This window comes from Medicago sativa, chromosome 7, assembly GCF_051527215.1.
Source record: "Medicago sativa cultivar Bolivia chromosome 7, Bolivia_mono, whole genome shotgun sequence".
Lineage (NCBI taxonomy): Eukaryota > Viridiplantae > Streptophyta > Magnoliopsida > Fabales > Fabaceae > Medicago > Medicago sativa.
The window spans coordinates 93981644-93995056 of record NC_140755.1 but is presented as its reverse complement, the minus strand read 5'-3'; the positions used below and the strand labels follow the sequence as shown (position 1 = coordinate 93995056).

At 30.2% G+C, this 13413-nt stretch overlaps 1 protein-coding gene across 1 annotated transcript; it reads left to right on the top strand.

Annotated features, from left to right (window-relative positions):
- The first annotated feature begins 11571 nt into the window (after positions 1–11571).
- FLA11 (FASCICLIN-like arabinogalactan-protein 11) lies at positions 11572–12732 on the top strand. Its single transcript, XM_085730865.1, has one exon. It carries the CDS (start codon positions 11770–11772, stop codon positions 12538–12540), a length of 771 nt encoding a protein of 256 aa, XP_085586991.1. The 5' UTR covers positions 11572–11769; the 3' UTR covers positions 12541–12732.
- The last annotated feature ends 681 nt before the right edge of the window (positions 12733–13413 follow it).

Genomic DNA, 13413 nt, shown 5'->3' with positions numbered 1-13413 from the left:
GGTACCTCATGCAAATGTGTTTATGAACATTCAATTTTGTTGCTTCAGACCATTGGTGAAAATCAAGGTGATTTCCATCTCAGAAAATTTGTGTGCCGAACATCGCTTGAGTAGAAAGCTTGTATCTCTCCTGTGCATCAAATAAGTTTCTCAATTTGACAAGGGTTTTAAGATGAACCTTTTGTTAATTTGTTGGCATTTATTAATGATATTTTTTTTATTTTGTTATGATTTAAGTTCTTATTTATTCTGATTGTTACGACTGTTGTAATTCTTTTGGACCTCTAGTATTGATATATAGGTTTTACCGACTTACCTTGCTTTGTTCCGAACAAGAACTAAAATTGAGAATTGATCATTTATTTTAATATGACAAATTATGGTTTTATAAGTATGATTATAGATTCATGATTCATCACAACAAAATTCACTCAGCACATCTTTAGATAAGCATCTTAATCATAATTGGTTTAATCACAATTACAATTACAATTTTTTAATCGACACATCGTTTATAAAGCGCCTTAATCATAATTGATATGTAGACAGGTTATCTAAAATTGTAATTGATATGTAGACTCATCTATGTAGTGAAGACAGGTTATCTAAAGAGGTTATCTAAAGAGGTGTTGAGTGAAAATTGTAATTGTAATTGTAATTATGATAAGCATCTTAATCATAATTGTAATTGTAATTGTAATTGATATAAATTTGTCTCTTTATGTTTGTTGTAATCGTTTATAAAGCGCTTTAATCATAGTTGGTATTAACTGTTGCATTAATCCGACAAAGAAGACAGGGGGATTAAAAGAATCTTAATCGTCATCTAACCTATGAATTGAACTATTTTACTTTTCTTCAAACCACTGCTTGCATTGAGCACACAATTAAAAAATACAACCCCTTTAATCTCTTTTATAGTGAGATTCTTTGTTGTCGACATTCTTGTGGAGATGATAACTTAATACTTTATATTTGTTAGGTTTGGTCCACTTTCCAAATTTGTTATCATTATCTTCAAAATATAATACATGGATATTGTTCTTTGAATGTATGTGGTTATAACAAACCTTACAATTCCTTCAACAAAAAAAAACAAACCTTACAATTGATAAAAAAAAAGTTTTTTTTTTACCCTGTACTATCATGAAAGGTTAAAAAAGCATTGATTAGTTAGTTAACTAATCAATGATATTAACCCCTATCTAAGTGCAAAGGGACAAATACAACACACTAATATAGATATTTAATATTGATTCTAATTTTATGAACGGTTTTTAAAACTTCATAAATTCTTAAATTAATATAGAGATTTAATAATGATATTAACATGAAATTTATACATTATAAATAGATCAAATCATATCCTATCATTTATATGAAGAGGGGGAAAAACATGGCTAAAATACCAAAGTTTGTTTATGTTCAGATTCTATTTCTTTCTATACTTATTGTCCTGACAATATATGATAATGTTTATTACCATATAGATCCTCCTTGTGTTAGAGATAAAGATTGTCCACCTCCACAATCCAGCAGAAGTAATATTAAGTGTCGTAAAGGCTATTGTGTAAATATTATTGGTTAATACTAATGGGTTATTGTGCTAACAAAATAATTGTATAATATTCCTTATTTTGTAATATTCCACAAGTCATCAATAAGTTTTTGTGCATGCATTGAATAAATTGTATTTTTTTCTTTAATTACATCGACCTTGAAGTTATAATTGTGTATTCTAAAATGATGGCAATCAAATGAAATAGAGAAGCAAATAGTTTTATTTATAGTGTCTCCTTATCTTGTATACTTTTAGCTATTAACATGGCATGAAATCCATGCATATTACACATTTTTTCCAACCTCACAATCTATAAGAATTATTTTAATAGTTAAGTTCAAATGTAATTTTTATCTTCTTTTTTTTTATAAAAAAAATATCCAATCATTCAAATTGGAAGAATATGTTAAAAATAAAATAAATTCAACAATTCTAAAGCTGAAATAGAAGAATTTGTGAACTTTTAGCATAGGATTTAATTTTATGTATGTAATAAATAAATTATGATTTGATATAGTAGTTATTGTGTGTAATGAAGGTACTAAAAAAATTCAAGAACGAGCGAGTTTTAATTGTGTTTACTGATATGTAATTTATTTAATCTATATCAAAAAATTTATATAAAATATCTTTTTTAATTTCTACGCAAAATTTATATAAAATATCGTTGATAATCTACACATTTTTGTGCAATAAAAAGAGCGGAAAAAACGGAAACGTGAGTGACCGTCTTTCCCTCGGTGGCAATAAAAATAATAAATCTTTCTTTCAAAAAAAAAAGAATAAATAATTTTTTCTCGGAGTATTAGATAAATAATCATTAGTCTTTTTTTCTCTAAAAAAAAAATCATTAGTCTTTTTTGTTTAAGGAAAATAATCATTAGTCTTGTTCACTTGATGACAAGAGTAATATGCTCGCTTGTTGTACCGCACAACGCAATAAAGGAAACGCCAAGTTGGTCTTGTGTTGAGAAAATGGAAAATGGCACTTCTAGGTCCATTAGAGAAACACTTGCATAGGCACAGGCCTAACACCTGTCTCTTGGGCACAGCCAATAGAATTTTGACAACTCATGTCTATGAGTTTTTAAATCGGTTAAAAGATTAACTGATTTCATATAAGATTCTACTAAGTTGGTTAAGCAAAAAAGCAACTTTGATAAGTTTTTGTCTTTTTTGAAAATACAATATTTTTATTTTCATTTTTATCTTCATCCCTTAGGATTGTAATACTGGCTCTGATACCAGGTTGTCGCGCGCAGGGTTGCCAGCGGAATTTTCTCGAACTTGATTTAACATTTGTTCGATTTTAATTAAACCTTGAAATGGTTTTAAGAGTGTTTTAGCTCTTTCTTTTTGTGTGTTTGTAAGATTTTCTAAATCTTCTATTTCTCTTAGAAAGTCTTCAATATATTCTATATGATATTGTACGAGTTCTTTGGAATGAAAAAGTATTTGCCTTAAGACAATTCTTCTATGATAGAATTCTATATCATAGACTATGTTCTCTAATCTTTCTTTAAAGAGTTTTACTTCTGTTATAAGGCCTAAACCAGGCATTATATAATTTTTTCTAAAGATTGTTCAAATTCAGTTAGTTTTTGAGATGGCCATAACAGGGTTGTGGCCCTTTCTTTTTGTGTAACAGAAATATTTTCTGTTTCTTCTAATTCTTTTATCATTTCATCTATATATGAGATTTGTAAAATCATTAGATCATGAATTCCCCAAATTGCATTTTTCATTTCTATTCTTAAAAAATTTTCTTCTATTTTATTAACTAGGTTATCTAGTTTTTTTCTGAATAAACTTAACTCATTTTTTATTGTTATTCCTGGCATTATAATTTTCTATTGATGCCTAACAATTCAGTCTTTATTTCTGATAAAGTTTTATTAAGCTTTCTTTTTTCATTACTATCTAATGAAGTTCTTGCTGGTAGGAACTTTGGTTCACTAGTACTTTCATCTTGCTTTAGAAGAGGAGTTCTTTCTATAGTCATAATAGATTTTGACCTTTTTAATGGTTTTAGAATTGGTGATTCTAATTTTATTAGTGGGGCAAATAGTTCATCTATTTGTATTTTCTCTTTTCCACTAAATTCTATACTGTAATGGGAATTACTTAATGCATAATTCATTTTATAACTTACACTAAAAGGATGATTTCCTGGTTTCATGAGGGTTTGGTCTTTAAGTTTATAATGAATTACTAGAGATCTGTCTAGATCTATATCATTTAAACTTAAACCTATCTGTAGATTTATGTCAAATTTTAATTTTCCACACTTTAAATTTCCCTCACCTTGGGTTATTAGTGAATGTTTTTCATTCATCCTAGCATCTTCGATAAGAAGTTCTAGTTCTGCATCTATTCCTTTCATAAAAGTACTTTTTATGATTATTTGGATAGTTGATATATGAATATATCCTATCTTCTGTCTTTTTTCTAACGATAGATGTTTTAATCTATTATTAATTTGTTCATTATCAATTAAGGATATTACAACAGATCCGTCTGTTGATTCCATTGGTATGGCAACTTCTCCTACCATCATTCCATATTTTAGTATGTTTTCTCTGGATAATTTTTCTTTTATCAGGGAAAAAATACTTTTTTGTTTGAAATTTTCTTCAGGCTTTAAGGTAAAATCTACCTTTTCTATGTGATCTATTAATACATCTGCTATAAAACCAGATGAACCTTCTTTTTTCATGCTAAATTCCATTATGAAATATAAGAATTATAAAATATTTAAATTATTTAAAATCATACCTGACTTCGTCTTGGATTTTTGATGATTCTGATCTTTCGATCCTTTGGAATTTGAAATAATCTTTCGATTATTGATGGAACTTGAAATAATCTTTCGATTTTTGATATTAAAAACTTAAAATTTATTTATGACAACCTCAAATCCTGCAAAGTTCTTTCCCACAAACTAAAGGTACTTACTTCATTGATTTTAGTTGTGATTTACAAGTGAGCATCGAGGCTCTTATTTATAGGAGGAAAGGACTTACAGAGTAGGTCACATGTCACTTTCCTTTCAGCTCAAAAGAAAAACAAACAAAACACGCAAAGAAAAAGTAAAAGCATTATCACATAAGGTGATAAGATTTTCAACTAAAATGGACCCCATCTGACTCAGATGATAAGGTTCCATTATTACATCTTTTTTCCTACGGTCATCTACATGACGCGTGTCTAGGCTTTTTCTTTTGCTTTATCTGTGGTTGTCGGTATCTTGTTTTCTTCTGCCGACACTCCCTTTTTTGCACACCATTTACATGAGTGCCCTTTGTATTTTGAAAAATATTGGCAACACTCCTGTTGCACTTCATCTGGAATTTGGTAAAGAGAATTCTCAAACCTTGAGAATAGTTCTTCATAATGAAGTGTCTGTTTAAGGTGTTCCTCTGAAACCTTCTTCTTCGAATCGCAGACCATAAGACAGGTTTTTGTGGTGTAGAGAACCTTATAATTAATAATGGTAGAACCATATCTAATAAGATTATCGTAAAAACGTTTCATTTGGTAAATGAACGAATCTACTGTCCATCCAATATTTTCTGAATTTGGAGGTAAATAAGTTTTATTTGAAATTCCTATTTTGACAACTGTTCTTGGTTTTACAGCCATAAAATTATTTTCTTCAAAAAACCATGGATAGGTTTGTTCGAACTGGAGATATATTTCTCTTCCCTTAGCAAGGAAGTCATTAAACCTTTTTGCTGTATCACCAATTTCTTTTGGAAGATCAGCCAATTCTTGGAACCTGCGACCTTCTCCTTCTTCAAGATATACGGTTTTAAGCATTCCATAATCATAGAATTCTTTAAGTAATTCCTTGGATATTCCAGGAACTGTATTAGCTTTTACCCCATGTGTAGTATTGACTGGGTAAAAACATTCAAGAGCTAACTCTTCTTTGAAGTTGGCTAGCCATCTCCATTTTCCCATGAAATCATCAAGGGTTTTTGGCTTATTTTTTTCCTTCTGGAGGTTTATTATGGATCCTACTGAGATCTTTTTCTTTGACTCCATTTTTGATGGTTGGCCAATTTCTTTGGCAATGGTCATTTCTTTATATGAGGCTTTGTAAGCTTCTTTTGCTTTTTCCATTGTTGGATAAGCTTTGTGTCTGACATTTTTGCCATTAATGTGAAGGCTTGCAATTGCCCAATTGTTGTAGATGCCTTTCATCGGACCATCAAAGATGACATACACATTCTTATCTGGTTGTGGATCGACAACATCGCTTGGTTGGTCTGAACCATTTTTTGACTCTTCATTTTCTTGTTCGACTTTGTCAGCCCATGACTTTTTTATATCTTCCTCTGGCATAGAACCTGTTGAAGATGTTGATGAAAAACTTTGTTGTTCATTCAAAGTCTTTTTTGTTGGTTCTTCTACTGTTGTTGGAGTTTCAACATTTATGATCTTGGTTAGACTTTCGATCATTTTAATCATCTCCCCCCTCTCTGAAGAGAGCTGTTTTAGCTTTTGGCTATGGATTTCAATCTGTTCATCCTTTTGCTTTAAGCTATTGTAGAGAACTTTTAGAGCTTGCTCCATTCTCTTGTCAGTGTATCTGCAAAACAATTGTTTTCTGATTTTATTAGTTGAATATAAGGATAGAATTGTTGGATGCGCATTTGCCACCTAACAAGCCTTCCTTGTTTATGATCAACTTTTAAATTGTAGCGCCAAAATCCGCTAGCATAAGTTGAATCAGTTCGTAATAAAAATCTTGATGGAATTAAATCCATTCTCCATTTTTCTAAAACGTTTAAACAAGAAAGAGTTTCTTTTTCATTGATATGATATCTTGTTTCAGCATCTTTAAAAGAACCTGAAACATACTTGCATAAAACAAGATCTTTATCCTTAATTCGGATGTTATTACTTGAATAATCAAGTTTTGAATCAGTTGAAACTGATGTTTTATCTGATCGCCCATTAGGGATATCTGATTTTAACTGTGGGGTTGCGTCCACAGTGGTATAGGATTGTTGTGGGGTTTCATCCTCAACATATCCATTGAGATTTAATCCCAATTTTTGTTTACCATTAGGAAGAGCCCTCATAACTCCAGCCCAAGTAAACTGATTTGCATCAACATTTACAACCAAAAAATCATTTTCTGTTGGGTTGTATAGTTGAGGTAAAACTTTTAATTTTTCTTTTAAAGATTTTACAGCCTCAGTATCTTTTTGCGTCCATGACCAGGGCACTTTTTCAGATATCTTCTTCTGTAAAAATTTTCTATCATTTGCTAAGTCTTGAAGAAATCCTTCATTAGCAATATAATTTAAACATCCCAAAAATCTTTGGATTTGTTTTCTATCCACTAATTGATCAGGAAAAAGTAAAATCTTTTCTTGAACATGTGGTGATAAATCGAGTTTTCCTCCTTCTCTTATGATGAGACCAAGGAATTCGATTTCTTGTTTCAAAAGTATTGACTTTTTTCTGGATAGAACAATTCCTCTATCTTTTATTCTATTTAAAACAGTCATAACATCTTTAACATGTTGTTCTTTACTTCCTTTAGTAAAAATTAATATATCATCGATATATACAAAGCAAATATGATCAAGACCTTTAAGAGTATTGTCCATAAATCTTTGATATATTGATGGTGCTTGTTTTAAACCAAATGGTAAAACTTTCCATTCAAAATGTCCTTCTGGACAACTAAAAGCTGTTAATGGTTTTGTTTCTTCTGATAACCTTAACTGCCAATATCCGGATTTTGCATCTAAAGATGAAAACCAATTACATCCTCTTATTTTTTCAAAAATGTAATCTTTTCTTGGTAACTTATAAGAATCACTTATAGTCATCTCATTAAGTTTTTTATAATTAATCACCATTCGAGCTTTTCCTCTTTTTATCTCATTGTGTTTTCTAACATAAAAAGCTGGTGCTGAATGTGGACTAATAGAAGCACTTATTAGACCTTTTTCTAATAATTCTGCTATTTCTTTTTTAAATTCTTCCTTATCTTCTCCTGAGTAAGGAATTTTGTATAATACTTTAACTTCCTTTTTAGGATCTTTAAGTTTTATAACAACTAAATCCTGTATTTTATTTACTATAGAATCTAATGGATTTTCAGAACAAACTTGATCTAAATGGTATCCTAGATTTTGTTCAGTGGTTAAGTAAAATTTTCTTTTATCCCACATACATCTAAGTACATTGAGATTTTCTTTTATTGCCCTTAAAATTTCATTTTTTGTTATAATGTTTGTTGTAACAAATTCACTTTCTTCTGGGTTGTTTACATTAAACCATTTTAATGTTATAGTATCAAGCTTTTGAATAAAAGGACTATATAACTTCAAAAAGTTGTTTCCTATTATCAAATCTATTCCAGAATCATGTTCATAAATTGATCTTACATAAAAATATTTATCTTCAATTTTAATGAAAACATTTTTTAAAACAAACCATATCTTATGTTTTGTTTTATCAGCAATAATTATTTCTTTTGGCTTTTTTAATCCAATCCAATCTTTGGATATGGATTTCCTTCCAAAACATAGGGTTGCACCAGTATCAATGTAACCCATGATTTTCTTTTTATTCAAGATAACTTGAATAAATGTTGAATTAGGATTTCCTTCTTTTAGGATTTTCCTACTCATTCTTCAAATTCTTCTTCAGTAGTATATTCGAAAATACTACTCTCATCAGAATCTATATATGATTCTATTGGTTCGAAGCCTACATGCCAGATTAGTTTTAAGGTTTCTTTTTTAGATTCTTTCTTCTTGGGACATTCATTTGCATAATGTCCTTCTTCATGGCATAGCCAACATGTACATGTCTTTTTGCCTTTGGGGCATGAAGTCTTCTTAGGATATTTTTTCTTTCTCCTAAAATATTTTTGTTTATTAAATTTCTTAGGAAATTTCTTTTTTCTCCTATATTCTGATCGGTCAATTTTTCTAAAGAACTTTCTTTTCCTTTTTCTAGGTTTTTTACAACCATAATTTCCTACTTTTCCTTGTAGTTTATCACAACAATAGTTTATTTTTGCGTCTCTTTTAGCAATTTTATTCATGCATTGTTCAGATATCCATTGTTTTAGTGTAGTTATCCTAGCTCCTAGGGTATTTTCTAATCCCATTTCATTATTTGTTTTTTCATCAAACATTTCTTGCATTTTTATCCCTAGTCCACTTGGGAGTTTATTATAAAATAAATTTAATAAATTATATTCTGTCCTTTTTGTTGGATTAATACCATAGTAATATTCTTCAAATTCACATATAAATGGATCTATTTGACACATATCACAAATTCTTAAATTAAAAATCTTGTGAATCAATGTGTTTTGTAATTCTTTCTTAGCATCGATACTTTCATATCCTATGAATTCCTTCTTCAGGATCTCATACATATAGTCTACAGTTTCATTTCCCGTGGATGGTAATTCTGAATCTGGATATTCATGTATGAAATTCATAGCATTTCCATATGTCTTTGTCTTAAGATAATTAAAAATATCTTTTGGGCCAAAGGCCTTTAGTTGGACATCTATTTGAACATTTATTTTATGTTTTCGATACCATTCTCTTAATTCCTTCCCTCTATCTGTGATACAATCAAGATTAAGGACATCATTTTCATTTTGTGAGTTTACAATTGGAATATATTTTGGTGGTATACTTTTGTATTTTCTTTCATTTATTTTTTCTTGTATTATCTGTTGTTCAATAAATTCTTCTTTACCATCACGGCGTCCTCTTTTACGTCCTTGTTCTGATGTTTCTGCATTATCAGTTTTAACAAATTCTACTTGTGGATTTTCATCAAAACTTTCTACTGAACTCTCTGAATCTGCACTTTCTGAATTAAAATCATAGACAAATTTATATCCATCTTCAGGATTTTCAATATTTTTATTTTTTTCATTAATGTCTAGTGTAGCCATTAAGGTTTGTAATTCTTGTAGCTGGTTAGCTATCTCTTCCTCTGTTTCGTCCATTTTAATAATTAGGAGCGAAAAATTGTATTTCTTGCGAGGGTTTTCCTACTTCTTTTACCTCATCTTCCCCCTCCTTGAAAAGAAGTTGAAGATCTTCTAAAGTTAAACTTTTATCTTTTTTAGATAAAAGGCTTATTAGATCAATTAGATCGTCTATTTTTAAGCAGAGTTTTTCATCTAACCCTTTTTGGATATTTTCTAAATTAAATAATTTTTCTTCGAGTTTTTCTTTAAACTCTTTATCTATCCAGTACTCTGTTGAAGTTTCTATAAAAGAAACTATTTTTTCTAGTCGTTCTTGTAAAACAACTATTTTTTCATAAATATCTTGTATTTTTTCTCCAAGTCCTTTATTAGCCATGTAGGAATTTCTGTATCTCTATGCTTAAAAGATTTGCAAAAATTTCATATTCCCAGTATAAAGAATAATTATTTTCTACTATAAGAAACCAGAATGCTGTTTCTCTTAACCATCTAATTTGATTCTTCACTTTAATTATATTGTTATAATTAGGTTTTAATATGAATGGTTGTGGTATTATTCTTCCAAATGGGTTTATTAATCCGTCCATGGATTATCTTGCTAGTTTTTTAAGACTGTTTCTGAGTTGTTCAGCTTTAACTACGTATCTTGAAAAGAGATGATAGTCAAAACTCTCTTTTAGATAATAAGTAGCTGTTTCATCACACCATTTAATTTGTGCTTTAACCAGACATATTTCTTGGTAATTAGGATTCAAAATAAATGGCAACAAAACTATTTTTCCTTTTGGATTTTTATAATATTTTCTTTGGGACTTTTTAAGCCGGTTTTTGCAAGAACTGGTTTTAGAAGTTTTTGACATGTGTCAAATTTTCACTTGTTGTGTCCAAGGATGACGTGTTGGGGTTGTGTGCAAGGAAGATTTTCTCGGTCCATTATACTCTACTGCTCCTCATTTAAACACTTTCCATATTTCACCAACCATTTTACACGTATAAATGTTTTTGACGATATTTTACACGTATAAATTGTTAAAATAAGAAATTGTAAAGATCGGTCTTTTTAAAATAAGGACCAAGTCTAACAAAAATTGAAACTACGAAAAAAAAAACTCATAGGAAGAGGAAGAAGTTCAGCCGTTTGTGAATTTCAGGAGAGTTAAACGGTTTTTAAAAACTAGAGACGGCGTGTGCGGCATTTAACAAAACCTTAGGAGAGTTGACTGTAATTTTCCAACAAAAAATCACTAAATATAGGATTTATTTTGAGTTTCGAATGATCGACTTTAGATGACGTATGTAACCATATACCTGAACCAATCGAAATCAAATTTATTTGTTTTGGTTTGACTCCAAACATAAAAAAAAAAAAAATTAGTTTGAATTTTCAAACTTATAAAATCTTTGATTTTAGTTATTACATCCACGTGTTTGACGTGTAGAGATCAGTGATTACGAAAAAAAATGTTACATATATAATCTCATTACTACATCTCAAATAATTAAATATTGCATAAATATTTAATGGGTCTTGTTAACGAGTGCTCCCGGGGCACTCTTTAAGCATCCCATATTTAGAAATTATTCTTTAAAAAGTCAACTATTACAATTTCCAATGCATTCAATACACAACTTTTCATTAAAAACTTACTATATAAAGTGCTTAAAGAGTGCCCCGTGAGCACTTGTTAACATTTTCCATATTTAATTTGTTGGAGTGCCTGTTTAAGCATGTAATTCACACTCATATTTAGTGATAAAAAATGTTACCTTGTGTAGTTAACAAAAAATAAATATGGCTGGGCTACATCAAAACGAGCCTCCTTAAGTTAAACACCCACCCAATCACTTCTACACAAAGCAAAAATTTCTGTAACGCACGTTTCTTACATTACAAGCATATGATCAAGATGCCTTACCTCAACAATCTTTGGCAAATATCAAGTCAAAATTATTACCATGGTCCCTACAAGAATTCAAAGAAAGAAAGAAAATGAATTTCAAACAAAGTCTACCTCCCACCCTGTAATGTCTTGCCTTTAGAAAGAAAAATCAATAGTTTGAGAGCCTCTTTCCACCTTATACTAATTGCAACCTTTCACCAAACATTTAATTATCAATCCAAGTTTTTCATAACAAGATGCTATATAATATGTGTACCACATACCCTTCATTCCACTTCAAACAAAACACATTCTTCTAATCTTCTAGTTTTTTCATACCAATGGCTAAGCTATTCAATTTCTTTCCTCTCTTTTTTCTCAACGTATTCATCATTGTGACATTGTTTCAAAGAATTTCAGCTCAACCAGCTATATCACCAGCACCATCAGGACCATTAAACATAACCAAAGTCCTAGAAAAGGCAGGACAATTCACAACATTCATCAAGCTACTAAAAGCAACACAAGTATCCGATCGAATCAATTCACAACTCAACAACTCAAATCAAGGCCTAACAATCTTTGCACCAACAGATAATGCATTCTCAAGTCTAAAATCAGGAACACTTAACTCAATCAGCACACAAAACCAACTTCAACTTCTACAGTTTCATATTCTACCAACACTTTACACAATGTCACAGTTTCAAACTGCAAGTAACCCTCTACACACACAAGCTGGAAACAGTGATGATGGAGAGTATCCTCTTAATGTTACTACTTCTGGAAATCAAGTTAATGTAACAACTGGTGTGATTGATACAACAGTTTCTAATACTATTTATAGTGACAATCAGCTTGCAGTGTATCAGGTTGATCAAGTGCTTCTTCCTATGGCACTTTTTGGACAAGGTCCGACCGCTGCGCCTGCGGAGGCTCCTGCACCGACTAAGCCAGAGAAAAGTGTCCGGGCTTCTGATGCTCCGAAAGGGTCTTCGGATAGTCCGGCTGATGATTCGAGTGCTGTTGGTTTGAATGGCTACATAGTTAATGGTGCTACATTGTTTGTTGCTGTTTTTGCCAATGTTGTTGTGTCTTGTTTGTGGATGTAAGTCATATAGGATGTGCATTTTCCTGTTTTCTTTTATTTTTTCCTATTTTTTATTTTCCTTCCTTGAGCCAGTTTGAGTTGATTGATGATGATGATGGTGATCTCTTGTACTCTTGTTGTTACAATGTGAAGAAAATTTTGAGTGTAATATAAATGATTTTTTTATAATTGGAATTTGTAATTAGAAGTGAAACCATTTGTTTATTGTTTTTCATATAACTATTATGTTCAATTTTCATGCTCAAAGCATCCATGTCGGTGTTCGACACTCGTGCAACAAGATACATACAACTACATTAAATCACTTTTATTTTCTTAAATTATTATCCTTGTCAACAATACTTGTGTACTTTATAGATCAAAACTAATCATGTTAAAAAAAAAAAATTCCAACTTTGGAATTGGATTAGAAAGGATGCTGTCATTGGAGCTTAGTGCGATAATATGTCTGTAATTGTAAGCTGTTAGTTTTTTATGTTCTGAACTTCAACTCTAACTTGGGTTTTAAACTTGAAGACTTGGACTTCATTTGTTTAATTAGTAGGAGTATACTTTTTTAAGACCCGATAAGATATTTTTAATAATTTAGCATGATCTGAAAGCGTACTTTATTAATAAAACAAAAAATCATAAGGCAAATTGTTAAACAAGTGCAGACTTCAATAAAAAAAAGTGTAGACTCAATTTTATGCATAAACTAACATTTTTTTTAATATACAAAAGCAACCTTCTCATATAACTAGAAAAGAAATTGCAATGCAAGGATGCAAATGAAAAGACTAATGACTAGCTTTAGATATGACATGTAAACTAACATGTTCAAATTTGTAAATAAACCGGTAAAGTATATGAACACGACTCTTGAAAATATACA

Coding starts and splice junctions, on each gene's coding strand:
- FLA11 (XM_085730865.1), top strand. CDS start 11,770: ATGGCTAAGCTATTCAATTTCTTTCCTCTCTTTTTTCTCAACGTATTC.